At 45.5% G+C, this 27,373-nt stretch overlaps 1 protein-coding gene across 1 annotated transcript; it reads left to right on the top strand.

Annotated features, from left to right (window-relative positions):
* The first annotated feature begins 2,376 nt into the window (after positions 1–2,376).
* Positions 2,377–19,358, top strand: LOC135884050 (V-set and immunoglobulin domain-containing protein 4-like). The gene is made up of 8 exons (XM_065411342.1): positions 2,377–2,431; positions 6,758–7,114; positions 10,270–10,551; positions 10,885–10,962; positions 11,598–11,666; positions 16,269–16,382; positions 17,850–17,871; positions 19,145–19,358. The coding sequence occupies exons 1-8, from the start codon at positions 2,377–2,379 to the stop codon at positions 19,356–19,358; spliced, it is 1,191 nt and encodes a 396-aa protein (XP_065267414.1).
* Positions 19,359–27,373: the final 8,015 nt, after the last annotated feature.

Raw genomic sequence — 27,373 nt, 5'->3', positions numbered from 1 at the left:
GCCGGCTTTAGGACCTGTGGGGCCCGATTCGAATACCCGGTGGCGGTCCGGGTCTTCGGTGGCACTTCGGCGGTGGGGGGTCCTTCACTCGGCTCCGGGTCTTCCGGGTCACTAAAGGAACCCCTGCCACCGAAATGCTGCCGAAGACCCGGAGCGGACCGCCGCCGGGTGAGTAAAAAAATTTTAAAAATTAAAAAGGCGCCTAAGGCGTGGGGCCCTCTTAGGCGTGGGCACGGGGCCCGCTTAGGCGCAGGGCCCAATTCCGGGGAATCGGGGGAATCGGCCTAAAGCTGGCCCTGACTGTTGCTGTAAAAATCTGATCAAATTTGGCCAATATATAAACTTTAAAACAACTGTAGTTTGCACATGCTCAGTGGAGACTTGTTTTATTTTAGAAGCTAAAATCTCCAAAGATTCAGCCCTCCGTGAGCATGCTTGAGTCTCTCTCAGCTCCCAGGGCTGACCGGACTAGGCATGCTCCATCCCCACACAGCTTCCACCTGTGACCGGACTGTACATGCACCATCCCCACAGAGCAACTGAGCATACTCCAGCCCAGAGCTATGGGGTAAATTACTTTTCCAGTAATCGTAGCTTCCAGGTGGGCTGGGTCAGGATTTGTCCAAGAACTGGAACTGAGAGCAGGGAGCCTGTCTCCCCGTTGGTTTCGATGACCTCCTTGTTGGTGCCAAGGCAGCTTGGAGGAGGAAGCTGTCCGATTTGAATGCAAAGAGAATAAGAACAGCCTATGAGGGGAAGGGAAGGAGTTGGTTGGGACAAGGAGACTGGCACTGGAGGAGGGGGAAGAAACTGTGACTGAGAGTTGGAGGGAGAACTGTGAGATGAGGGGGAAGGTGGTTGACTGGTTGGATGGGGAGACTGGGTCAGGGAGACGGGGTGGGGGGGGGAAGAGACAGGACTGGGACAGGGATAGATTGGAGGTGATGGGGCACAAGAGATCAACCTTGGGGGAATAGACAGGAGAGTCTATGCCCCCTAGACCACACCTTCTTCAGAGCCTGGAATGGACCCCATTCCTCGACTGTGATACTTTTCCAGTAGGTATGTGTCTCATCCTCTTTTAGTTCTGGTGCATGTGAAGGATGACAATCTACTACCGCTATCAGTTCCTTCATTAGCTGAAGTGTCCGAGAACTGCGAGGTGGAAGCTGGAAAGTGTGTAGTAAATAAGGCCGGGGATTGCAGGAAGAGAAAGAAGCAGGTCATGGTTAAGATAATTAAATGCTGCCCTGGGGAACAGGATTCTATGCCTGCCTCAGCCACAGAGCTCCTGAGTGATGCTAGGAAAGTAATTTAAACCAAACTTTTCAATGGTGGTTGCCAATTGTGTGTTCCTCATTTTCTGAGTGCCTGACTTGATAACCTGAGGTCCCATTTGCAGAAGTGCTGAGCACTCACCACTGTAAATGAAGTCAATGGCAGCTGTGCTTTGAACATAGAACATACTATGTAAAACTAAGGACTTTGAAAAATCAAGTCCTAGGTGTCTTAAATTGGGCACCCAAAATTAGTGGATTCTTTTGACCTTAATCTCTCTGTTCCTCATCACAGGCATATTAATTAAGCACTCCAAAACGATTGTGATAAGTGCCATCGAAAAGCCCAGGAGAAAATCAATAATTCTGCCTTCAGAGCAAGGTTTGAAAGTGTGCAGTAAATAAGGGATGCGCCCACACATTGAACAGTAAGGATAAAATACAATTTTCAGTGAGCACCATCCATCCTGTGCACTGAATAAGGCAGGGACTCCTACAGAAAAATAGTATGTGCTCATGTAGTTAAAGATTGTATCATAATAAATATGGTCAAGCAGGCCAAATTCAGGTGGCACAACCTTAATTCAGGTACTTCCTAACTTTGGAGTGTTTGACTGTTCAACCTCAAAAATGTTCTTTTAACATCGTTCTTGTGTGTGTGTTATATATATCCTGAGAAAAGAATGGAAAACATGAAAGAGAAGAAGGCAGAAAAAATAGCAAGTTATAAAGAGACTCAAAGGAAGCAGTTACTTGAAAAAAAACCCAAGTGAATGGTAAGCAAGGTAGATAGACTCAAGATAAATATGAAATGGAAAAGAAAAGATTATTAGAATCTTCTTATTAACTCCATCCTCCATTAGGATCTCTCCTATCTGTAGAACAGTCACACAACACCTTCAGCCGCCAGTAAAATGTAACTTGTATTTTTTGTGAAAGAAGGAAGGAAAAGAGAGGAGCAGCAACAGCAGCTCTAGATCCCAGATGATATAATAAGTGAAGAAAAGGAAGTATTGCTGACTTGGCTTCTGATCCTGGCAGAGCGAGTCTGTCTCACTGAGTTCAGCGTAAGAGAGAAGTAGCTGCAGTCCTGTGAAGAATGGAAAAGTTAATGTGGTTAGTGGCACTTGTGAATTCCTTCATCTTCTGCAATGGTGAGTAAATGCAAATGCTTTTCATATTCAGAGAAAGTTACTCTACAGGTGCAGACATGCCTGTGTGTGTTAGTTGATTGTTTGTATAGATATGTTGTTGATGGAAGAATAAATATTAAAAATGCTGTGAAAACCAGAACCTTAGTTCTGCAGCTAATACACATTTACAGTCATTTTGCATCACATACAACTGGGAGATGTTTTTGAGACTGTAACAAACAGCCCAGTATTAAGCAATTTGTCAGATGTAATGTGCCCAGAGTAGGGTGACCAGACAGCAAGTGTGAAAAATCGGGACGGGGGTGGGGGGTAATAGGAGCCTATACAAGAAAAAGACCCAAAAATCGGGACTGTCCCTATAAAATCGGGACATCTGGTCACTCTAGCCCAGAGTTAGAACAAAATAAGATTGTTCAGGATACTGGGAGAGCGTCTTCTCTGGCATTTTAGTTTCTGAAAAGTTCATTGTATGGTTGGAATATGTTCATTCTTTTGGAACGTAACATCTTTTCAGAATTGTACTGGTGGGTATTGTAATTACAGTGCTGGCTATAGCTGCACCCATGACTTACCTCCAGACAGACTCTGATCTCCGTAACTCTGTTACGCTAGCTACTCTCATGTAATTGAGATCAGAATCTGAGCTGTCATTTTATATAGTGCTGCAGTTTCAAATGTGCTCACATTTTACCAGTAAATCTGCACTGCATTAGGAAGAACTTGGAAAACAAGATAAGGGGGAAATTGGGTGACCAGATGTCCCGATTTTATAGGAACAGTCCCGATTTTTGGGTCTTTTTCTTATATAGGCTCCTATTACACCCCACCCCTTGTCCCAATTTTTCACACTTGCTGTCTGGTCACCCTAGGGGGAAATGTTGATACTGATTTGAAAGGTGAGTGTGGAAGCCCTGAGTTACTCCCACGTTTTAGGAAAGAATGTGGGGGAAGGCACCAGTCCTGGTTTGTGATGCAAAAGTAGAAGTTTAGATGTATGTCCTATTTCAGTTGCTTACTTGGAGTTCTGTTTTAAACTGAGTTAAAAGTAACAGGAGGCTTTCAGAAAAGGGGACCAGGGGGGCGAAAAGTAAGAGCTGGACTTTGAGGAAAATTCTGAAGTCACTTTCTAATGAGATGCAGCAGTTCTCAGACTATTTATGAGGCTGAAATTTGGACGGGCATCTGATAAACTGGAAGAGTGAGCCTAGATTCACAGAACTTGGAGATGAGATAAGAATTGTGGCTCCAAATGCAAACCTGCCCATCGTTCCGATCCAGTGCTCTGGTTGGGATTCGTCTTACAAAGATGGCCATGAACCAAGAAGACCAGATGCAGATCTGGACCGCCCCAAAGAATTCTTGTCCCAGTTCACAGGTTTACTGTATGAGACCAGTGATTCAGGGAGTAATTTTATGCCATTAGGAAGGTGGGGGATCGGGAGAGGAGGAGGGGAGAGGGTCTAAAAGAGATTGTCCCACTCTTATGGAATGGTCCAGAAAATGAAAAGGTTTGAAAATTTGTACTATTCTAGAATGTTAGTTAGCCCATTCCTTTGACCAATGGAGAAATGTTCTCCGTGGTTTTGGCCAGTTTAGTTTTAAATCCCTCTAGCAATGGGAACCCCATAATTTCCCTTGGGAAGCTACAACCCAGTTAAACAGCTCTCACTGGTAGGAAATATTTCCTGTTCGGAAATGTTTCAGCATCAGTTTTCTTTTGCTCTGTTTATCCCATCACAGCTAGTAGTCTCTCCTTTGGGATATAGTAACCGTATCACTCTGAAAAATGCAGCAAGCTCTGGGCTGAAACACTGCAGCTGTTTAATAGCACAAAGCAACAATGCACACTCTGGAAATATGGAGTAAAGGTTTCTAAGTTTCCAGTTAACTTTACCAGAAAGGGGGTAGGGTTGGGGCAAAGCACATAGGTTCCTTAAAATACAGCTAGGTAGGGAGAACAATGCAAGTTTTTTCATATAAAACATGTCCCTCTTTACCAAGAGCAAAAGACCAAGTTACTGTTCTGTAAATCCCCAATATAGACTCTACTTTTCTTGGAGCTCTCCCAAATCTGACCCTGTTCAACTCAGACAAGCTGAGGAGATTACACTGCCAGCTACTACTGAGCATACTGCAGGGCTGTTCCATTCAGCATATACGTTATACTTCAGCTCTTCTGTTCCAACATGGTTATTTTCCTTCTGTCTTCCTTAAATCATATTTGTTTTTTGCTAGCCGACTCCCCTAAAAGGCCCAGCCCCCTTTGAGCCCAGCTGTGTCATTCTTCATTTCTAAGATAACTTGGACTTTCAAAACATTTGGAATATATTGTATATATTTCACTCTGCTCCAGTATAAATAAAAGAACGGCCCCAAAGCTGACTCTTAAGTTAAGCTCTTCCCAGCTGGAAAAGGTTCCATTTAGAGCTACCGTGCTCACCACTTCCTGTTTTCAAGTTTTCTATTTGTATCCAGCTAGCTCCTGTGGTTCGTTTGCTTCTTGTCATTTTTTGGACAAAGTTTAGAGTATTTTCTTGTTGTTTTTTTGTTGTTGTTGCTTTGTGTTCTGTTTAGGAGACTTTTCATAAAATTTCTGAAAATCAGTGTCAGAGATCTGGCCTTTGTGTGACCAAATTTGTATTTCCCCCCCTCAGTTCCAGGTCTCATTATTGCATTATTCAAAGCAAATCTTTTCTGAATCTGACACCAGGGCTTTCATTATGATTGAAGTAGACATAGTTCCCAAAGAATGCATCCCAGTCTTTGCATCTGCCCAGGCACGTTATCTCTAATGTCGGCATGTCCGAGGTTTGTTATAACTGGTAACGTCCTGCAGCCCAAACTCCGTGAATACTCCCCGTCATGTCGGTTGGTCTGGGACATCTGTGACTTGTAGGATGAGAGGGGAATCCACTATCTGTGAGTTGTTCAATGTTGGCCTCTCTGGGGAGACTGCCAGCAAGCGGGTAAGAAGTGCTAATTGGCATGGCAATGATGGGGATGTGGTCACCTATGATAAGGAGTTGGCAGAGACCCACCACCAACTTTCACATAATGCAGGCCAAAGAACTGTTTAGTACCAAGAGCTTGATAATGACTCTCAGTGACATTGCCCTGGTCTAGATTATAACCAAGACTCTCCCTTTTAATCTTGCTTCTGCTAATTGTTCTAGTTTTTCCAATAATTCTCCATAACTGATTCCTAGACATGGGTATTCACAGTCCTCTGCTGCATGTATTAAAATGCCAGATCCTGAGCTGTTGTAAATCAGTGTAGTTCCATTGATCTCAGTAGAGTCATTTGTCTCAATAGGGCTACACAGATTTATACCAGCCGAGGATCTGGAGCATTGTATTTATTTGGTACTTTGTTTGCACAACACAGATGGCTTCTATGCCTTTAATGCCTTAGACACTGGACATTAGGATTTTAAAAGGCCAATGATGAGTGAATTCAAAATACATTCATAGCTGTTGATAATAATTTCACAATATTCAAGGAAAACTACTGCAAGACTCTGGTCAATATTTGAGAAACAAATGGAAATGCTCCAATGGAAACTTTAAGAGTTGGGAAACTTTCCATCTGTTTTCCAAGTTCCACATTGAATATTGAGACAAAAGGGCAGGTTCTCATCTCAGGTATACTGGTGTAAATGCAGAGTAAACCTACTACAGTCTAGATTTCCCTTGGTGTAACTAAATACAGAATTTGGCCCTAAATACACTAAAGGCATTAGAGCAGTGGGGATGACTTTTTTCCCCTCCTTCCTCCCATATATGATGGACAGGTGTGCGTGAAGGGGTGGGAGGAGCAGTGGCTAGTCATGCTGTGAAAGGAACCTGCATGGTAGCGTATTGGGGCACTATGTCCAAGCAGAAAACTAGGGAACTCCTTGGAGCTGAAAGATCCAAAACAATCAATTGTACTTAGAGGTAATATGAATATGTAACCACAGTCCTGGGAATAGGAGGTAATGGTGCTCCTTTCTGTGGACCTGTGGTCAGCACAGCTGGGATGTTACATTCAGATCTATTACATCTCCTTAGCAGAAAGGTATTGAAAATGGGAGAGAGTTCAGAGAAGAGCAACAAAAATAACCAGGGAGCTGGAAGGATTGTTCAGGCCCCTGGATGCAGTCAATGGTATGACTGACAGTCCTGGATTCAGTTGGTAATAACAAACAGCACATATAAGATGGTTGTCGGGTGTGACTGTCTGTCTGTGGCTTGGTGAGCTCAACTTGGTGGTGCATCCAGCATGGTTTGGTGTTGCTGATATTCTTTCCTCTTTTATTTCCACCCCTCATTTCCTGCTTTCTGCAGCCATCCTGGAACTGACTGGCACCCACGACATTGAAGGGACATGGAAGAGTTCCATCACCTTGCCATGTGTCTATGTGCCTTCCCAGGACTTTGTGCAGCAAACAGTCATTTGGACCCTGGACCGAGATCAAAACCTTGCTACCGTCTTTCGAAGGGATAGCTCTGGTGATCACATCATGTTGTCACTGTACAGAGATAGGGTCAGCGTCCCAAAATACAGGCCAGGGGATGTCTCTCTTGAAATTGAGAAGCTTGAAATAACAGACCGTGGACACTACACTTGCAAAGTCACCTGGAGAGCCCAGAACAACAGCCTGCTGACAAAGGAGAGAACCACTACAGTTAAGGTTATTAAAGGTAAATCCAGTAATAAACCCTTGCACCTGTGTAGCATTTGTCAGTCATAAAGCACTTGACTGAGCTGGCTTTAGATCTGGTGGGGATGGGGTTATGCAGATGGGCTTCCACGCCACACTGACTCCTCACATCCGCAGGGTTGGGGCCAGCATTTCCCATGGATTCTCGAGCTCCATGCCTCTTCCTCACTAAACTGGCAGCTAGGGTGACCAGGTGTCCGGTTTTTGACTGGAACACCCGGTCGAAAAGGGATCCTGGCGGGCCATTGACTGTCCCCTGACCCCCTCCCAGGCCCCAACCCCCTGCCCCAGCCCCAGACCTGATCCCCCTCCCGCCCTCCAAACCCCTCGATCCCAGCCTGGAGCACCCTCCTGCATCCCAAACCCCTCATCCCCTGCCCCATCCCAGAGCCCACACCTCCAGCCGGAGCCCTCACACCCTCCCACACCCCAACCCCCTGCCCCAGGCCAGAGCCCCCTCCCACACTCCAAACCCCCCAGCCCGGAGCCCACTCCTGCACCCCAAATCCCTCATCCCCGGCCCCACATCAGAGCCTGCACCCCCAGCCGGAGCCCGCCCCCCCTTACACCAACCCCCGTCCCAGCCCAGAGCCCCCTCCCGCACCCTTAACCATAGGCGCCGACTCCATGGGTGCCCCAGGGCTGGAGCACCCATGGGGAAAAATTAGTGGGTGCTCTGCACCCACCGGCAGCCAAACTCCCCTCCCCGCCCCCCAACCCCACCTCACCTCCTCCTCCACCTCCTCCCGTGAGCGTGCTGCATCCCCACTCCTCCGCCTACCTCCCAGCGCTTGCTGGCGCCAAACAACTGTTTGGCAGCGTAGCAAGGTCCGGGAGGGAGGGGGGAGGAGTTGGAATGTGGCACGCTTAGGGGAGGAGGCAGGGCCAGGGTGGGAATTTGGGGAACGAGTTGGAATAGGGGCAGGGAGGGGGCGGAGTTGGGATGGGGAATTTGGGGAAGGGGTTGGAATGGGGGCGGGCAGGGGCAGGAGGATGCGGAGCGGGGGTGCAGTCGGGGCAGGGCCAAGGGCAGAGGGGGGTCGAGCACCCACCGGTGCAAGCAGAAGTCGACGCCTATGCCCTGAACCCCTCATTTCTGACCACACTCCAGAACCTGCACCCCCAGCCCAGAGCCCATACCTCCTCTCACACCCCAACCCCCTGCCTCAGTTGGGAGCCCCCTCCCATACTCCGAACCCCTTGGCTCCACCCCCCAGCCTGGAGCCCCCTCCTGCACCCCAAATCCCTCATTCCTGGCGCCACACTGGAGCCGGCAACCCCAGGTGGAGCCCTCACCCCCTCCCAGACCCCAGGCCCCTGAGGCAGCCCGGTGAAAATGAGTGAGTGAGTGACGGTGGGGAGAGCGAGCAACAGAGGGAGAGGGGATGGAGTGAGCGGGGGCGGGGCCTCAGAGAAGGGGCAGGGCATGGGCGGGGCCTCGGAAGTGGGGCAGGGGCAGGGCAAGGGTGTTTGGTTTTGTGTAAGTAGAAAGTTGGCAACCCTAACTGGCACTAGTCCTACCCTAATGCGGGGAAAACAAGCCAGAGGGTGGAATTCATGCCTGTGATGGTGCAGACCCCAGCTATACTCTCTTGGAAAAGTGTCCAAAAAGAGAGAGTTTTAAAATTGCAAAGAAGAGAAAAGTCTCTTAAATATGTTGAAATCTTTTCAGAGAAAAAATATTTTATGCATTTTTAGAAATAAAGGTATTAAATATTAGTTTTTAGGAAAAAATATTGCTTATACATTTAGGTTACTTTGAAAAAAGGTGTGAACAATAATTGTATGTCTTTTGAAATAAAGAATAGAGCATGTATATTAGAGAAGATAAACAAGACACAAAGTGAGAGAGAACAACCCAAAAAAGCAAAAGTCTCTTAGCCTGTAAACATCTTCAGGTCTGTGAAATTAACTCAGAATGTCACAACTAAACACAAGGTGGAATAGATTGTGTAGCATGAGTAGTTAACGCATATTTCAAGGGACCAGATCTGTGTAGCTCACAAGCTTGTCTCTCTCAGTAACAGCAGTCAATCCATTAAAAGATATTACCTCACCCACCTTGTCCCCCAGAATTGTTGGCATTTGTCTAGAGGTAGCTGCAGGAGTTAGATGGTTTTCTCTTCTCTCTGCCATGTGCTCAGTGACAGAGGCCTTCTTGATGCTCTACATCAGAGGTAGGCAAACTACGGCCGGGGGCCGCATCTAGCCCTTGATACATTTTAAACTGGCCCTTGAGCTCCTGACGGGGAGCGAGGTCTGGGGCTTGCCCTGCTCCACACATGCTGTGGCTCCGCATGGCTCCAGGAAGCAGCGGCAAGTGCCCCCTCTGGCTCCTATGCATAGGGGCAGCCAGGGGGCTCCACACACTGCTCCTGCCCAAAGCGCCGCCCCCGCAGCTCCCATTGACCAGGAACCGTGAGTATTCATGGCCCGCCATACACTTTCCATACCCAGATGTGGCCCTCGGGCCAAAAAGTTTGCCCACCCCTGCTTTACATCTTTCTCTCTCCCTTTATTTTTCCTTTTTCTGTAACTGGCTAAGATGCTTTTGCTTTTCTTAGCTGTTTTGTCTCACTTTGTGTCTTGTTTATTTTCTCTAAAAATGCATGCTCTGTACTTTATTTCAAAAGGCACACAATTATTTTTCAGACTTTATGGCAAAATAATATGAGTGCATAAACAATATTTTCTTTTTAAATTAATATATTTAATACCTTTCTTTCAAAAAAATGCATAATTATTTTCTCTAAAAAGACCTGTTAACATGTCTCTTTTTTGCAGTTTTAAAACTCTCTCTTTTCTAACATTTTTCCTTTCTTTATCACTTGGTGATAATCCACTTAAAAATGCCTATAAAGATATTTTTCTCTAAGAATGTGTAAATAAACCCTATTTTCTTCTAACCTTAACATGTTAAAACACACACACACACACACACCCCTAATGTTCCCCATAAAAAATATTTTTTTTTCAAAATGGCTGACTGCTCCAAAAACATAGTGGTCAAAATGTGAGACTGGGGGTAGGACATAAACCAGAAAAGGGGGCACGGAACCCTGTCAAAATTGTGTGGTGATGAATGCTATGGAGTTCTTAACTACTGACCCAAATCCCTTTCCTTCTGTCTTTCAGTTGCAGTGACTAAACCCATCATCAGACCAGGCAATCTGGGATTCACTGTACCAAAAGGGGCTAGGACAAGCCTGACCTGCTCTGCCAATGGGTCCCCACCCATCATCTACCGCTGGTTCAAAGGAGAGCCAGGAGGAAACGCAGTGCATGTGAGCAATCACGCCGTACTCATGTTTGATTCTCTGCGAACGTCTGACACGGGGAAATATTACTGCGAAGCAGAAAACAAAGCAAGTTCACAAGTTATACAGCAGAGTGATGCAGTGCAGCTGACTGTGAGGGGTAAGTGCCCCAGACTAGTGCTTGGTGGTCTCTGAGACACTCCCAGCTGCAGGATGATAATGAGGCAAATGGCTTAGAGGGTTTTTAAAAGGATTAGACATTTATAGTGACACTCGCTAGGTTAAAACAACAATGGCTGTCAATCCGCATGCTTTAGGATCACTCAGCTCACTGGCTGGGGTCAGAGAAATGTCATGCACCCTCCAGTGGTATAGTATTGCACAATAAAGTGCATTATAGGAGGCTTCCAACTTCCCCCTAAAGATTTTGTATTTATCCAATTTGTAAATTGAAGGAGTAGCAGAATCTGATGTGTGGTCATTTCTCTCACAGACCTCACAAAACCAGCAACCACAGTACCCAGCTCTGAGAACAAGGCGAACACCACGGCCAAGCCTGTCTCAGAAAGAGGTGAGGCCTGCTCAGCACTGAATCGGAAGCAGCTTGGAGACTGGACATGAAGTGATATTTTCATTGTGGTTGTATGTGAATGATATAGAGGAGGAGATGACTATGTGACATGTTCACTCATTTGCAGCCAGTTTTTAGCAGATGGTCTGTAGGCTGCTGAGGCATGTGGCTTGCTGGAAATGACCTCTGCTGCTCTAGGTGACTTCCAGCTCCTCTCTCCCTTGCTCCTTGGGAGACATGTCCTCATGCTGCTGGACTACTTGGTTACAGTCTCCATGTAATGGCAGCCATTCTAACACTTGGGGACATGCCATGGGGAGTTATGGATTTCCTTAGCTCCATTTGGTATGGCATAAATTAATCAGAGGCATTAATCATGCCCCTATCACCCCAGTGGTTTAGGGGGGCTCAAAGGTATCACAGCAGGGCCTTTCATTTTCTATCCAGAAGGGACTGTCACCCGGCAGGTAAATGGGCAGCACTGGCTCTAAAGGATTTGTTTCACTGGCTTATTAGGCTAAACAGGGAAATGCCCTCCAGTCTTGCAGCTGCTTCATAGACCAGAATCAGATTTCTTTCTGATGCTGAATGACTCGTAAACCATTATGATCACCTGAACCTTGCTTGGTTTGCAGATCTGATCACGACAACATTGGCAACTGGGAGTGACGTGCGAGTTCCAGAAACGCATGAAGTGACAACGGGTAAGGGGAGTAGGGTGACCAGATGTCCCGATTTTATCGGGACTGTCCCGATATTTCCTTGTTTGTCCCGCGTCCCAACCGATGTTAGGTCGGGACACTGGACAAACAAGCAAATGCTCCAGAGCCCGGAAGTGCTCGCGCCCCCCCCCCCGCCCCGACTCCGCCCCCTCCTTCCCCCATTGGCTCCCTCCCCGAATCCCCGCCTCTTCCCCAGGCTCGCCATTCCTCCTCCCTCCACAAGCGCTGGAGGGAGGCCCCGGAGACACAGGGGAAGCGCGGGGCCGGGGTGAGTGAGAGTCCGGCCTGGCCCTGAGTGCAGGCAGGACTCAGTCGGGCGGTAGGGAGAGTAGGGGGGCATCCCGCGGGGCCAGGCGGCGGCTGTTCTCCCCCCTGGGCAGCGGGACTCGGGAGCAGCCGCTGCTGCAGCTCCCACTGCCGCGGGGGGAGGAAGCAGCCGATGACCAAGCTCGGCGGCTGCGGCTCTCGCGCCCGGGCCCGAACCCCCCGGGCCTGTTGCGGGGACCCAACGCTGCGCCCAGCCCCTGGCCAGTCACGTCTGGGCTGGCTGCCCAGCTGGTGCAATCCCGCGGCGGCCCCGGGGCGGAGCATCGGCAGCCCAGCCCCGTTCGTTCCCCTGCGGGACCCGAGCAGGACGGGGCTCCCCCTGCGTCTCCGGGGCCTCCCTCCAGCACTTGTGGAGGAAGGGGGGGGGGTTGGTTTTTCTTTTTGCTCTGCCACCTTTTTTTTTTTTTGGCCACACCCCCCCCGCCACGTTCTCCCCCCCCCCCCCCTGCATCCCGATATTTGACCTGGGTGATCTGGTCACCCTAAAGGGGAGACCTTTCGAGCAGCGGGCGGGGAGGTCAAGGAGTCAAGCTGGAGGTTCTACGCTGACACCTGGCAGTAGATTTTGTTGCAGGGAAATTAACTGTTGGTATAAAAAAATCCAGAATTTCACACTGCTTCTCTGTGTGTATAGATGGTCCATTCAATAGCTTGTACACAAATGCTAGAAGTCTAAATAATGAGATGGGTGAACTAGAGTGCCTCGTGTTAATAGGCATCACAGAAACCTGGTGGAGTGGGGACAATCAATGGGACACAATCATTCCGGGGTATAAAATATATCAGAAGGACAGAACAGATCGGGGGAGGGGGAGAGACACTATATGTGAAAGAAAATGTAGAATCAAATGAAGTAAAAATCTTGAATGAATCCACATGTTCCATAGAATCTCTATGGATAGTAATTCCATGCTCTAATAAGAATATGACAGTAGGGATCTATTATCGACCACCTGACCAGGACAGTGATAGTGACGATGAAATGCTAAGGGAGATTAGAGAGGCTATCAAAATAAAGAACTCAATAATAGTGGGGGATTTCAATTATCCCCATATTGACTGGGTACATGTCATCTCAGGACAAAATGCAGAGACAAAATTTCTCGATACTTTAAATGACTGCTTCTTGGTGCAGCTGGTACAGGAACTCACAAGGGGAGAGGCAATTCTTGATTTAGTCCTGAGTGGAGCGCAGGATCTGGTCCAAGAGGTAACTAGTATAACAGGACCTCTTGGAAATAGTGACCATAATATAATAACATTTAACATTCCTGTGGTGGGAAGAACACCTCAGCAGCCCAACACTGTGGCATTTAATTTCAGAAAGGGGAACTATGCAAAAATGAGGAGGTTAGTTAAACAGAAATTAAAAGGTACAGTGACTAGAGTGAAATCCCTGCAAGCTGCATGGACACTTTTCAAAGACACCATAATAGAGGCCCAACTTAAATGTATACCTCAAATTAAAAAAACACAGTAAAAGAACTAAAAAAGAGCAACTGTGACTTAACAACCATGTAAAAGAAGCAGTGAGAGATAAAAAGGCATCTTTTAAAAAGTGGAAGTCAAATCCTAGTGAGATAAATGGAAAGAAGCATAAACACTGCCAAATTAAGTGTAAAAATGTAAAAAGAAAAGCCAAAAAGGAGTTTGAAGAACAGCTAGCCAAAAACTCAAAAGGTAATAACAAAATGATTTTTAAGTACATCAGAAGTAGGAAGCCTGCTAAACAACCAGTGGGGCCCCTGGACGATTGAGATACAAAAGGAGCACTTAAAGACAATAAAGTCATTGCAGAGAAACTAAATGAATTCTTTGCTTCAGTCTTCGCGGTGGAGGATGTTAGGGAGATTCGCAAATCTGAGCTATCCTTTGTAGGTGACAAATCTGAGGAATTGTCACAGATTGAAGTGTCACTAGAGGAGGTTTTGGAATTAATTGATAAACTTAGCAGTAACAAGTCACTGGGACCAGATGGCATTTACCCAAGAGTTCTGAAAGAACTCAAATGTGAAATTGTGGAACTATTAACTATGGTTTGTAACCTGTCCTTTAAATCAGCTTCTGTACTCAATGACTGGAAGATAGCTAATGTAACGCCAATATTTAAAAAGGGCTCTAGAGGTGATCCCGGCAATTACAGACCGGTAAGTCTAACGTCAGTACCGGGTAAATTAATTGAAACAATAGTAAAGAATAAAATTGTCAGACACATAGAAGAACATAAATTGTTGGGAAAAAGTCACTATGGTTTCTGTAAAGGGAAATCATGATTTACTAATCTATTAGAGTTCTTTAAGGGGTCAACAAACATGTGGACAAGGGGGATCCAGTGGACATAGTGTACTTAGATTTCCAGAAAGCCTTTGACAAGGTCCCTCACCAAAGGCTCTTACATAAATTAAGTTGTCATGGGATAAGAGGGAAGATCCTTTCATGGATTGAGAACTGGTTAAAAGACAGGGAACAAAGGGTAGGAATAAATGGTAAATTTTCAGAATGGAGAGGGGTAACTAGTGGTGTTCCCCAAGGGTCAGTCCTAGGACCAATCCTATTCAACTTATTCATAAATGATCTGGAGAAAGGGGTAAACAGCGAGGTGGCAAAGTTTGCAGATGATACTAAACTGCTCAAGATAGTTAAGATCAAAGCAGACTGTGAAGAACTTCAAAAAGATCTTACAAAATGAAGTGATTGGGCAACAAAATGGCAAATGAAATTTAACGTGTATAAATGTAAAGTAATGCACATTGGAAAAAATAACCCCAACTATACATACAATATGATGGGGGCTAATTTAGCTACAACTAATCAGGAAAGAGATCTTGGAGTCATCGTGGATAGTTCTCTGAAGACGTCCACGCAGTGTGCAGTGGCAGTCAAAAAAAGCAAACAGGATGTTAGGAATCATTAAAAAAGGGTTAGAGAATAAGACAGAGAATATCTTATTGCCCTTATATAAATCCATGGTACGCCCACATCTTGAATACTGCATACAGATGTGGTCTCCTCATCTCAAAGAAGATATACTGGCATTAGAAAAGGTTCAGAGAAGGGCAACTAAAATGATTAGGGGTTTGGAACGGGTCCCATATGAGGAGAGATTAAAGAGGCTAGGACTTTTCAGCTTGGAAAAGAGGAGACTAAGGGGGAATATGATAGAGGTATATAAAATCATGAGTGGTGTGGAGAAAGTGAATAAGGAAAAGTTATTTACTTGTTCCCATAATATAAGAAGTAGGGGCCACCACATGAAATTAATGGACAGCAGGTTTAAAACAAATAAAAGGAAGTTCTTCACACAGCGCACAGTCAACCCGTGGAACTCCTTGCCTGAGGAGGTTGTGAAGGCTAGGACTATAACAGGGTTTAAAAGAGAACTAGATAAATTCATGGAGGTTAAATCCATTCATGGCTATTAGCCAGGATGGGTAAGGAATGGTGTCCCTAGCCTCTGTTTGTCAGAGGGTAGAGATGGATGGCAGGAGAGAGATCACTTGATCATTACCTGTTAAGTTCACTCCCTCTGGGGCACCTGGCATTGGACATTGTCGTTAGACAGGATGCTGGGCTGGATGGACCTTTGGTCTGACCCAGTATGGCCATTCTTATGTTCTTATGTTCACCTCCTTCCCAGCTTCCGGTCCATGTGGGTTTGTCCGAATCCTGATGTTTGCTTTGAGTTTCAGGATTCAAATGTACTGAAAATCTCAACTGTCATGATTTGCCTAGTTTTTCAGTGAAACAGTAGATATCACGTGATTTTTGAGACAAAACCCAGCGTCTCAAAATATCTGTGAACCGTGGTGACACTTTGGATGAGATGAGCTGAAACTAGAGTTTTAATGAGGCCCCAAACCAGATGAGTTTCATATGGTTTGATGTTTGGATGTGAACGTTTTGCACAGCTCTGCTCTGCACAGCTCCTACTTTCTCAGTCAGCAGGGGCTTCCTTTCATCTCTGAGTGGAGATGCTGACCATGAACCACAATATCACAGCAGGAGGCAAGTGCAGGAACTCCAGCTGTGAGACAATAGATTGGACTGAACCACTACCTCTGCTCTGAGCCCCTTTGGCCCAGCTGGCTGACTCAGTATGAGGAAGGGACACAAACAAAAACCACATAACCCAGGCCTCAGTCAGTACATTCAGCTCCCAAGGGAAAGGTCCATCATTGTGGTTGTGGCTGTTTTTATTAATTACAAAGCAGAACTGCTTCCTTGCTTGAAACCTCAGCTTGTGCTGTTTTGATCTAGCCCCGCGGAGGACCAGCCTGCCCCTCTATCTCCTCATCCTGATCGTTGTGCTCTGTGTGGCTGTGGTTTTTGTTGTCGTCGCTGTCGTCTTGTGCAGGAGAAAGACCAAGGAGGGTGAGTGATTAGGTGTAACTCACTCCAGATAGATGGGGTCTTCCCAGCAGGCCAGTAGTCACATTGCACTCCCACAGGCTACTCACTGGCCTAGCTTACATACATGGACATTCAGTAAGAAGAAATAATATTCTAAGCAGCTTTCCTCCATCCAGCATATAGACTGGAAGGAATGAGCTGGCCCCAAATTAGAATACTGATGCAATACAACGAAAGGAAAATGAGTCACTTCTCATATTTGAACACAAGGGGGCAGGCATGTTCTATCAAGGAAGGGAATGGACAGGGTAATCATAATCACAGTGCCTGCCTTCCTAGATTTCCTATGAGCACTGAACTGAGGGTACACTGTCTATCCATTGCAGGACTGTGAATGCACATCTTGCAAGTGTGTACCCCAGAGATGGTTGCTAGGAAATCAGCATGGTTCCATTCTCTAAAAGCAGCCTCCAGGTGACACCAATCCTCAGCATATCTCCTACTAACTGTAGAACTTGAGTAGGTGATTCCTGGCTGAGACCAGCTCAACATGGATCCTACTGGTGAATCAGGAGGTAACCGCTTCCTCTTGCCTCACTTGGTGGAGCCATTGCCTGCATACAAGAGACCAAGAGAGGTCATGTGCAGGAGACAGAGAATCTGGGCCCCAGACAGGGCCGGCACTTCCACTAGGCAACCCTAGGCGGTCGCCTAGGGCGGCAGGATTTGAGGGGCGGCATTTTGCCGCCCTCGGTGGAAATTCGGCGGCGGGGAGTCCTTCCACTCCGGGTCTTCGGCAGAAATTCGGCGGCGGGGGGGGTCCTTCCGCTCCGGGACTTCGGCGGAAATTCAGCAGCGGGTCTTTCACTCGCTCCGGGACCCGCCGCCGAAGTGCCCTGAAGATGCGGAGCAGAAGGACCCCCGCCGCCAACTACTCAGAGGAGGAGCGCTGTTGCCTAGGGCGGCAAAAACCCTGGCGCCGCTCCTGGCCCCAGATAACCAGTCACCAGAGGCTAAATCCACTTTAGTGTCTGCTCCTTAGCTGGGCGGGCACAATACATTCAGTCCCAATCGTAAGAGCTTTCTAGTGTTCATTTCAGAAATGGCAATTTTTTTTCAATAATTGTTGTACAGAAATATCAGTCAGGGAGGGGCAGCAAGATGTAATGGACTGAACACAAGGCTGGGAGGTGAGACCTCCTGGTTTCTAATCCCAGCTCAGCTGTGACTTTCAGCTGGTCATTAACCACTCTGTGCCTCCATTTTCCCATCTGTAAAATGGTAACAAAAAACTTACTTAGCAGGGTGCTTGAGTGGATTTATTAATGTCTGTATAGTACTATGAAAACTTTAAACAGTGCTATGTAAGTGCCATTTATCATTATTAAATCTTCTTTCAATGAGCACATTTTTTAAATAAAACTGATTTTCTCTGTGGGGTAATAAAAATGCAAAATTTTCACATTTGTGTTTTATTCTTTTTTTCAGATAATCCGTATGAAGTAACATAGTGAGTAAGGTTCATCACCTGTCATGCTGAGAGAACTTCTGGTGTTGTAATATTGATTTCTGTGGCAAGAAAACTATTTGCCAAGTGAAGAATGAATGTCCTCTTTGGTTATACAGGAGAAGAGGTTTGAATAGCTTAATGGTGTATGTGATTGACAGCATGAAGGTTTAGTTATTCACACAGGGGACAGCGATAGAAATGTTCTTGAATGATATCTTAGAATCACACCAAAATTAGAGTTGGAAAAGACCTATTGGATTCTCTGTTCCTTCACCAAAGAGACCAGTGCATGATTTTCCTCTGTAGTGAATTCACAGTGTTTTGTCCAGAATCTAAAGAACAGGAATTTCTAGCTCTTCCCTTGGGATAATATCCCAGTTGAATGGGTCTCCCCGTTGAGAACCATTTCCTGATGTTCATCCAAACTGTCCTTTGCTGAACCTCCTTCCATTACTCCCTGGTATTTCTTCCTGGACCATCCTAATCCTAAATTTGAACCCCTGTGTCCTACTCTTCCATTTACTGACACACATACACAAGACAAGCTGCCAATTTAAAGGCCCCGACAATAAAAGCAATACGTAATGTGGGAACTACTTATCCAGATGCCAAGGAAAGTGATCATATGAGTGTATGTTGCAGTGTGATATTCTGCCAATGGAATTTGTCCAGGTGCTGTTCTATCAGTGAGGTTTATACAGCAGTATGTTAAAATAAGGTCTAACTCTGACCAATATTGTGCACTGCATGATGGGACTGCTCTTCGTTGGTTGCACCTTCACTGTACAGATGTGGCCAGAGAACTTTATCAGTTGCATTTGGTCCATGTGTTGCAATTGGTCCACTATTTGTTCTATCGTTTATTCTCCAACAGCCACATTCCCCATGGGTGTAGCCCCATTGAGGTCAGTATGGTAATGTCAGCTAACGTTGGAGCCAAATTCTCTGCTGATTGTTCTTGGTTGCCACTTTTTTGTATGTGACTCTCTCATCATTGTTGCATGTCTCTTTAAACCAACTTGCACAGCCTTCCATAACGTCCCTGGATTAGTATCAGGAGTCTTGTTATTCCACAGCTAATATTCCTCTGTCATTCAAAAGCAGAGGCCCAGAGCCTGATCTCAAATACCCCACTGCAAATCCAGAGTCACTCCACTGAAGTTAGTGGAATGACTCTGGATTTACCCTGCTCTGGTTTAAATGAGATTAGAATCTGAAGATGTCGAGTCTCCCCTGGCTCCTTCCTCCCATTAATGTTGGACTTTTGTTTCAGTCAAAACACGAGGAATGACGCGAGAAGACAGACTTGTTCAGGAGTCAATGGCAAGTGCATGTATGAGGAGGGAAAACCCACAGTCAAAAACAACTACACAACACAGCCTGTGAAAGAGAATGAATATGAGACAATAAGCATAAAGGAAAACATTGAATACAAGATCCTTGTGAACGCAATGGAATCGGAATATGAAGTGGGGAATGTTCAGTAGGGAACCAGCATTTTCATGCAAGCAGGAGTGCAGAAGATAGAGCTGGACTGCTTCAACGGTGACCCTTCACCAAGGGAAACCCTCCTTCCTGTCTGTCTTCTCCTCTGATAAATATTCTAAACTCATTCCTTTATTTGTTCAAGGGGAACTGTGTCACCTTCTGCTTCTTTAGCAAATTGAGCTCTGGCCTTTGTTGCAGAAACCCTCAGCAAAGCAATTATCTAACTGATTTATGCAGTGATTAATTTGTGAGCATCCTGAAGGATGGGGATCAGGGGTAAAGGGGCTCCACAAAAGTCTTGAAGCTGCAGATCAAGGTAAATAGTGGATTGTAACATACCTAACAAATGATAATGAAAACAATAAAAAGATCTATAATGATAAGTGTACATTCCCTGGCTAGAAAGTTACTGAATGCTTAGGGCCAGGGAACTTTGTTAAAAGGAGGAAAGTTCTCTGGCTTCCTCCACTACATTAAACCACTGATTTTACATCTTATTTGCACTCAGGTCTTCTCCCCAAGATTTGGGGTGGGGTGGTAAAGGGTCCGTAAGGGTTTGGTTGATGTCCAGGGTGTGTCAGATTGGAGCTGATTGTTTGCTAGAAGAAAGAATAGCATCTTTCTTTCCTGCCTCTCTTCTGGAAAATCAGAGTTGATGTTGGGGAAAATACTACAGCTTGACTTTAGGGTGGGGGGAATAGGAACACAATATAATAGGAATCAGAGTAGCAGCCGTGTTAGTCTGTATCCGCAAAAAGAACAGGAGTACTTGTGGCACCTTAGAGACTAACAAATTTATTAGAGCATAAGCTTTCGTGGGCTACAACCCACTTCTTCGGATGTATATAATAGGAATGTTACAGGACTTTGTCATCCTGAGTCAGAGTTTAGAGGGGAACGAAACGGGTGGTCTAGTGATATGAGCCAAGGGTTTGGGAACCAGAATCTCCTGAGTTTTAATACAGGCTCTGACACCGGCTCACTGTGTGACCTTAGATTGAGACACATGCCAATCTGCTTCAGTTATTTATCTGTGTAATGGAGATATTAATACTGACCTATCTCACAGGGATGTTGTGAGGCTTTCATGTTTGTAATGTGCCTTGAACATAGCAAGTGCTTGATAAGTGCGCTGAGTATTTTAATATTCTCCCATGGTAATTGCAAAGGGGTCTCAAGGAGTCTATTGAATCTTGACTCTGACCACTTTGGTCTTTCATCATCCAATGCACGCTCATTCTGTTTCCTGCAATTTATTCCCCTTGCTCTCTTGTCTGATGTAACTCTGCAGAGTGATTTGGGGTACAGCGTGCCCTACTCAAAATAAAGTTAGATGGTGTTTTCACAGTCACTGGTACAGTCTCTTCACACAAGTTTTCACAGACATGCAGCTTGCCTGCCATTGTAGTGACAGCACAAGAGGATGTGAGAGTTTGGGTCCTAAAGGTTAGCTCACAGCTACTTACTCTAATGACACAAATAAGGTTTTACTATTTTGTGTTGCTGTCAGACCTGCTGAGCCAGGGTCAGATCTGCTCTTAATTATACCATTGCAACTCCACTGAGAATGCATTGCAGCTGTGCACACAGAAATGGTACTGTGCAAAGACAGGGCAATGCTGGCTGCCCCACACCACTGCTTCCACCTGCTGACCAGAAGCAGCTGGAGCACAAAAGGGAGGATGATTTTTCTCCTGAGCTGTAAAGCAAAACCAGCCAACCACCAATCCAGTAACCATCGTTTAGTAGCCCCAGTGGAGTAGGTTAAAAAAGACAAGAATATTTCTCTCTCTCTCTCTCACTCTCTCTCTCTCTCTCTCTCTCTCTCTCTCACTCACACACACACACACACACACACACAAATTAAAAGAAATTAATGTTTTTCTTCAGTAGTGGTAATGTATTGTTTTCTTAATGAAAAATTTTGCAAACATTTTCAATTTAAAAAAAAATTAAAAGATTGTTTCATTTTGTGCGGAAAACCTACTTTCTCTCACTTTATTACTTTTTCTACTAATAAAAGAAGGGAAAAGTTAAGCCACTGGAAAAACTGAGGAAAAAGTAAAATAAAATGGAATTTTTGTTCAATTTTTAATTTTTTCTCATTCCCCACCCACACTCCTCCTGCTTTCCAATGGAAAAAAGTCAGAAAGTGAGAGAAAATGACTATTTCCCCTCAAAAGAAAAACTTTTTTTAAAAAAGAAAAATTTTAAATATTTTCTTTCTAATTTTTTCATTAGAAAACAAACAAAAACTAACCCAACCTGAATGAAAAAATAATGCAAATATTTTTGTTTCCCCTGAGAAAAACTTTGATGGAGAATTTTCAACTAGCTGAGAAGCCCAAGGCTTATCTCCAGTAACATCCTCCACCTCACCTCCCTTCCCCTTTCCTTTCCAAATCAATTATGTCTCACCCATTCTGAATGGGGTTTCTTCCATGAGACAAATGGAGGGTGTTCTACATGTCAGTGGAGGTCATCGCTCTTATTTTAGTAACCCTTGATTTATATCCTACCTGGTGCTGCTCTCCGGGTCCTGATTTACACCAGTCAGGTAGATAGAACCTGGATGGATCTTGAAATCTCAGAGCGTGAGAGGAGAGAGAGGGAGGAAAAGTGGGGGCAGATGGGACTTGGAAGAGACTTTATCTTATTTCTCCCTGCTGTAACCTTTTCTTGTTCAGGCCACTAGGAGTCCCTGTTTAGCCACACAACTACTCTTGACCTGGAAGCCTGAACAATTGCCTCCTTCATCACCCTTATAAAAATGACGTTAAAGGGGGATGAGTGATGCAGGGAATTGGCAGTGCAAGTAAAGAACTTTTCACTTCAAGGACACCGGTTCAAATCCCGGGGGACATCACAAACTCCATCAACACAACTGACAATCTCGAGCAATGGATGAAGTGGGGAGCAGAGGAAAAATACACTGGGAAGTGTTACATCAACTTAACTAAATTATGTGAATGCTACCCAAATAATACGGTGACCAGTGCCTTAGAAATGAATATGGTAAATAAATGAATTGACAGGGTCAGCAGAAAGGCCAAGGAGTGATAGAACATCATCTATTCATCCCTAAAGACGGTAGGAGGCCCTGTAGGCGGGAGCTTATAATGACATTGCCTGAGCTGTACCCAGTCTTCAGATCAGCAGGGGCCTTCATCAAGCCCAAATGTAGCTGTCTAATTGGGGGCAGTCACACAGTCCTCTGTTTCTCAATCAGAACTCCCAATGGGCATTGCTATCGGCAGACAGAAGTGCGACTACTGCCAAAGGAGGCGGCCTGTTCATGTTGCTTTTATTATTCAAAACCTAAGTATGTTAAGTAATCACAACAGACCACTACCAAACACATGTCAAAGTGTCCGAGTGGGATATGGAGTCTTTCTCTCCTAGGGAAGTAGCTCAAATATACATTTATGTGGCTAGAATAAAGACTCCACTTTAATTTGATTGACTTCTTTCAACTTCAGTCAATGTACAATGTGCTCCTCATTCAGTCCCAAGGCCTCTTTGCACTCCAAAGACTCTGTGAGTGAGAAGAGCCCTCTAAAAATGTGCTAGGATCCAATTGCCCTGTGTGTGCAATTACTATGCTTGAACCTTAGATGCTGTAACCAAACTGTGCCAGCAGGTGGTGATTCTGCAAAGCTGCTCCTTGCTTATGTTTGGTTTGCTGTATCCCACTATTACCAACCCCAAGCATTCAACAATCATGAGTCAGTCCCCAAAAATCAAACCATCTTAAAAACATGAGATTTGTTTAAAATAATATATTTTGAGTTCCTTTTATGTGTCGTCAGCCTTTTGAAGCTTTAGGGTTCAAGTGTTCAAGGTTTCTCTGTAACCATGAGGACTAGAAACTTACTCTTTTTAAAAAAATAAAAGCTGAGATTCTCATGCAGTCACTTGACTCCAGAAGCTGGAGCTTTAAGAAAGACACCAATGAGAATCATGAGAGTTGGTAACACTGTATCCCCAAGAGTCTCACCTATTTACTACATCTGCGTTCAGCTCCTCTGGGTCATCCCTATGACGCCTTAGTGCTTCCTGCAACAAACAGGCCCTACTGGTCTGCCTGCTTTCATGGGTTGGTCAATTAGCTGCGAGGTCACTTGTGGGGGATACAGAGTGGAGACATTAAGCTATGGATGGCACTGGTGTGTTGCTAGACTGCATCACTACTTAGCAAAGCTTCCTCTGTTCCAAAGCAATGTCTTTCCCTCTTGGGCTGCTGTTCTCCCCCACTACACAACTGCCAGGACCTTTTCCCCACTAGTTCCCCAGCCTGACCATAGAAATGCCCATGGAAACAATTAGCTCTCAGTACAGCTGAACTAGAACACCAAATCCAACCTGCCCACCCCAACTTTTGTCACAAATTTATGGACAATTCAGATCCTTTGTGTCCCAGGCCCATCCCTGCAGCTGGCCAACTCAGAACCCCCATTCTGCACACCCCAGAGCTCACTGGGGATCTTCCATTTCTGATTGGATTGTGGAACTAGTCTGCACAACTTGGCTTATCTGTCATTTGTGGGGTACATACCTGGGAAATGGGCAATTTTCTAAAGGTTCATAAAGAGACCTGGATCATCAGTCAGTCTGCCTCCCCTTTCTGCCTCACCTACGCAGACAGGGAAGGGGTTAAAAGCTGCAGTAGGGTTGGGCTGCAATCAACTGCATCTGGGTTTGGTGGGGTGTGGCCATAAAAGATGAGGCAAGGCAGGGAGTAGGTTTTGCAGGACAGATTGAGTAAGAGGAGGTTTTCGGAGAAAAGAGTAGAGCCTTTTGCTAGCCTGTGATAGGAAAAGAAGAGGAAGCTCAGAGAGGGAAATGAGGTCCTCTGAAGCAAAAATTCAAACAGATTTCTCTCCACTCGTCTTTGAGGTTCTGTCAGGCCCTGAAACCATGGGGGTAGAGTAGACACTGACCCTTGTCATGGAAGTAATCAGGGCTGTTCATGACAGGCCTATGAGAAAGGAACAGGTTTAGTAAGTTATGAAGGAAGGGTCTTAGGTTATTAGCCTAAAGCCAAGCTACTCTGCTTATTTCTTATGGAGAAGCAAGAACACCCTTCCACCCGCCCATCCTGCCCTGAGAGCTTAGGGGCCTGTTTGTTCTAGCCCTTCCTGATGGGTTTATTGTTTTAAATAAACCTGCTGGATCCTTGAGACTGGAGATGTTTGAGCCACTTTGCCAGCACCTCATATGCCCTAGCAGTACTGCCAGCTTGAAGCATCAAAAAATCATGAGATGGGCTTAAAAAAGGGATTTTTATTTTTATTTTTTACAAATAGTTAATGTTGGGTTCTTTTTATCTGCCTTCTGGTTTCTGAGCATTCAGGGTGCCCTCACTTCATGTTTGCAAGCTTTTCTCCATGACCAGGAGGGCTAAAACTTACTTTTGTGAATGAAAGCAGAATCTCTTGCTTCCAGGAGCTGGGGTTCTAAGAAACGGGGTTCAAAAAGTCATGAGCGTTGGCAACATGTGTTGTGTAATGTATAAATGGACTGCCTCCCTTATCTGCAGTTACTCCTTTAATCTGCCCCAGTGAGTTTAAAGATCTCTGGCAAAAACCAAATGGGAGGAACATTCCTTCCTGGAAGGGTGTGTGAAGCCCTGTTCTTAGCTCCCTGTCATAGCTGTATGTGCTGCTTCCTGCATTATGCTCTTGACTCAATCGCTTTGTCTCTGTCTCGGTCTCTTTGTTTCTTCCCTACTGCTTGTTTACTTGGGTTTACATGCTGAGCTGCTCACCAGCAATCTGCCTGAGCACATGAAGGTGCTTCAGACTCTGCCCCCTTCCCTCCTGCCTCCCACACTAGCCTGTGGCTTGACATTACTTATGTGCTACTCTTATGTGAAACAAGTGCCTTAGATGCTTTTATAGCTAACAATAGCATCTGCGGTGGTGATAGCAAGTGCAACATTTCTGGGGCTGTCAGTCCTCATGTGACAGGGCATTAATTGATCAACAGGCAGGGACAGGAAGAACTATTTTTTCTCCCACTTTCCCTGGAACAGTACTGTATAATGAGGGGATCTGTGGGTGCTAACACCACCTTTAAAGTTTCTGGCCACTATTAGAGACAGAGTAACGGACTAAACATCTCACGGTTCTGTTCCAGTAGGGCAGTTTTCATATCCTTTCTGAGGGTTGAAACAATTGTAAGGGTGTGATTCCATTTAAACAGTATTGCTTGCTGTGCTGGGGTGTAGTTCTGTGCCACTCGCTGAGAAATAATGTTTAATAGCTCTCAGGGTCTGTCCATGCTTCCTTGGTAACCACTGGAGAAGCTTTGTATCAACAAGTGAGGAGCTGTGCACCACTGGAAATAAAGAGAAGCGAATGTTCCTAAGAGGCATCTGGAGGAAATTCACCACTGCACCCGTGGCTACTTTGCACTAGCTGGTGCATGGAGGCTGCTAAGGGGCCATGCAGCCCACAATTTTGATTCCCCCCAGGAAAGAGCATCAGCTCTGTGGTGCCCCTGCAGAAGCCATGGTGCAAAGGATGGGGTGGGAGCAGAGTGGAGGAAGAAGCTGAAGAGGGGCTGAGACAGGTCCAGAGCAGGCATGGCTGGAATGGATCTGTGCTCTGATTGTCCCTGACTGCCACATGTTCCGGCAGCCCCAGGGGTGCCCTTACCTATGCTTTGGTAAATAAGCACAAAGCAGCTTCCTTTCTGGCCCTGCACTGTTGCTTCCCTCTATGCCGTGGGCGTGTGATTTCTGGGAGGGAGAAGCCAGCCAGAACAGGACATTTTCCCTTGAAAGTCAAAAGGGTTTGCAGGGGTGGCCGGGGGGAGGGTTGTATCTCCAGATAACCGGGGAACTTCTCCTTTCTTTGCACTGGTCACTCACCTGATGATCTGACTAATACAGTGAACTCCAGAATCTGAGCCAAAGCAGAGAGAAAAACCGCAGCTTCCTCTGTGAAACTGCTGTGTACAAGACGCACAATACTTGGCAGCAGCGGTTAAAGTGTCATGAACCAAATTCTGTCCTTGGTTGCATCTGGGCAACACCATTGACTTGATATCAGTGCCACTGCAAGGGTGGGATTCAGGGCAGATACTATTCATGGGTCTGTCAGAGAACTATGAGGCAAAGTGGGGTTGTGATGCAGACATTTAAGCCAGTATTTTCAGAGGGGGGTTGCTAATTTGGGGTGCATTGGCTTTTTTGTGTCTGTCCTGATCCTGATTTTCAGAGGTGGTGAGAAGCCGCAGATCTTGATGGGAATTGAAAGAAAAGATGCCCCAGAAACAGCAGGATTTGTCCCACCAAAATGTCAAAGATGGAGAGATTAACCTTGCTTCCTCCCTGGGCCTGGAAGAAACTGAAGGATCTGCTCCTAGACATTTCAGAAGAGGAGGGGAGAGACAAAGTAGTAAGAATAAAGACTGAGGTAAACTGCTAGAAAAGAGGACGCAAGGGACTTAAAATGGACCCTGAGATGTGTCTTCAGCTGGTGTCAAAAGGTGTAGCTCCATTGACGTGGTTGGAGCCGGGCCTATTTACAAGAGCTGAGGATCTGACCCAATGGCTTCTGACCAGAGACAGAAAGGGTTTAGGGATAATGTATGCCTCAGTTACACTATGGATTATCAGAGATGGAAAGTCAGACAGAACAATGGACCTTGTACTTTTAAAAAACTGAATGCACAGATAAAAATTATAATTAAGATGAGAGTACTGTCTATGAATCAACTTTAGGGACTCGAAAGAAAACTCAGGAGGGACAGTTTGAGTCAGAATGACTACAGCCATGTTTGCTCATATAGGTGCACACTGCAGTTCTATTATGTAGATGATCAGAAGCATGCTATTCACTTAGAAAGTCAAAACCATTTATTTACAGATAGCATTCTTCATACAAAGCTCAGCATCTCCAAAACATTTTACAATAAGTGGTTGTAATCTAAAGAAAAAAGGAGAGTTAAGGATGAAATACCACATATATATATATATATATATATATAAACTTAATTGCACAATTGG

This window comes from Emys orbicularis, chromosome 9 (assembly GCF_028017835.1).
Source record: "Emys orbicularis isolate rEmyOrb1 chromosome 9, rEmyOrb1.hap1, whole genome shotgun sequence".
Lineage (NCBI taxonomy): Eukaryota > Metazoa > Chordata > Testudines > Emydidae > Emys > Emys orbicularis.
Note: the sequence above shows the minus strand (reverse complement) of the source record. Positions and strands in the feature narration are given on the sequence as shown.

Bases quoted from the DNA above. Each gene is read 5' to 3' on its own strand.
- LOC135884050 (XM_065411342.1), top strand. From the start codon at position 2,377: ATGGAAAAGTTAATGTGGTTAGTGGCACTTGTGAATTCCTTCATCTTC. The intron at 10,963-11,597 runs GTGAGGCCTGCT...CTTGGTTTGCAG, and splicing joins CAAGCCTGTCTCAGAAAGAG to ATCTGATCACGACAACATTG. The intron at 17,872-19,144 runs GTGAGTAAGGTT...CTTTTGTTTCAG, and splicing joins AATCCGTATGAAGTAACATA to TCAAAACACGAGGAATGACG.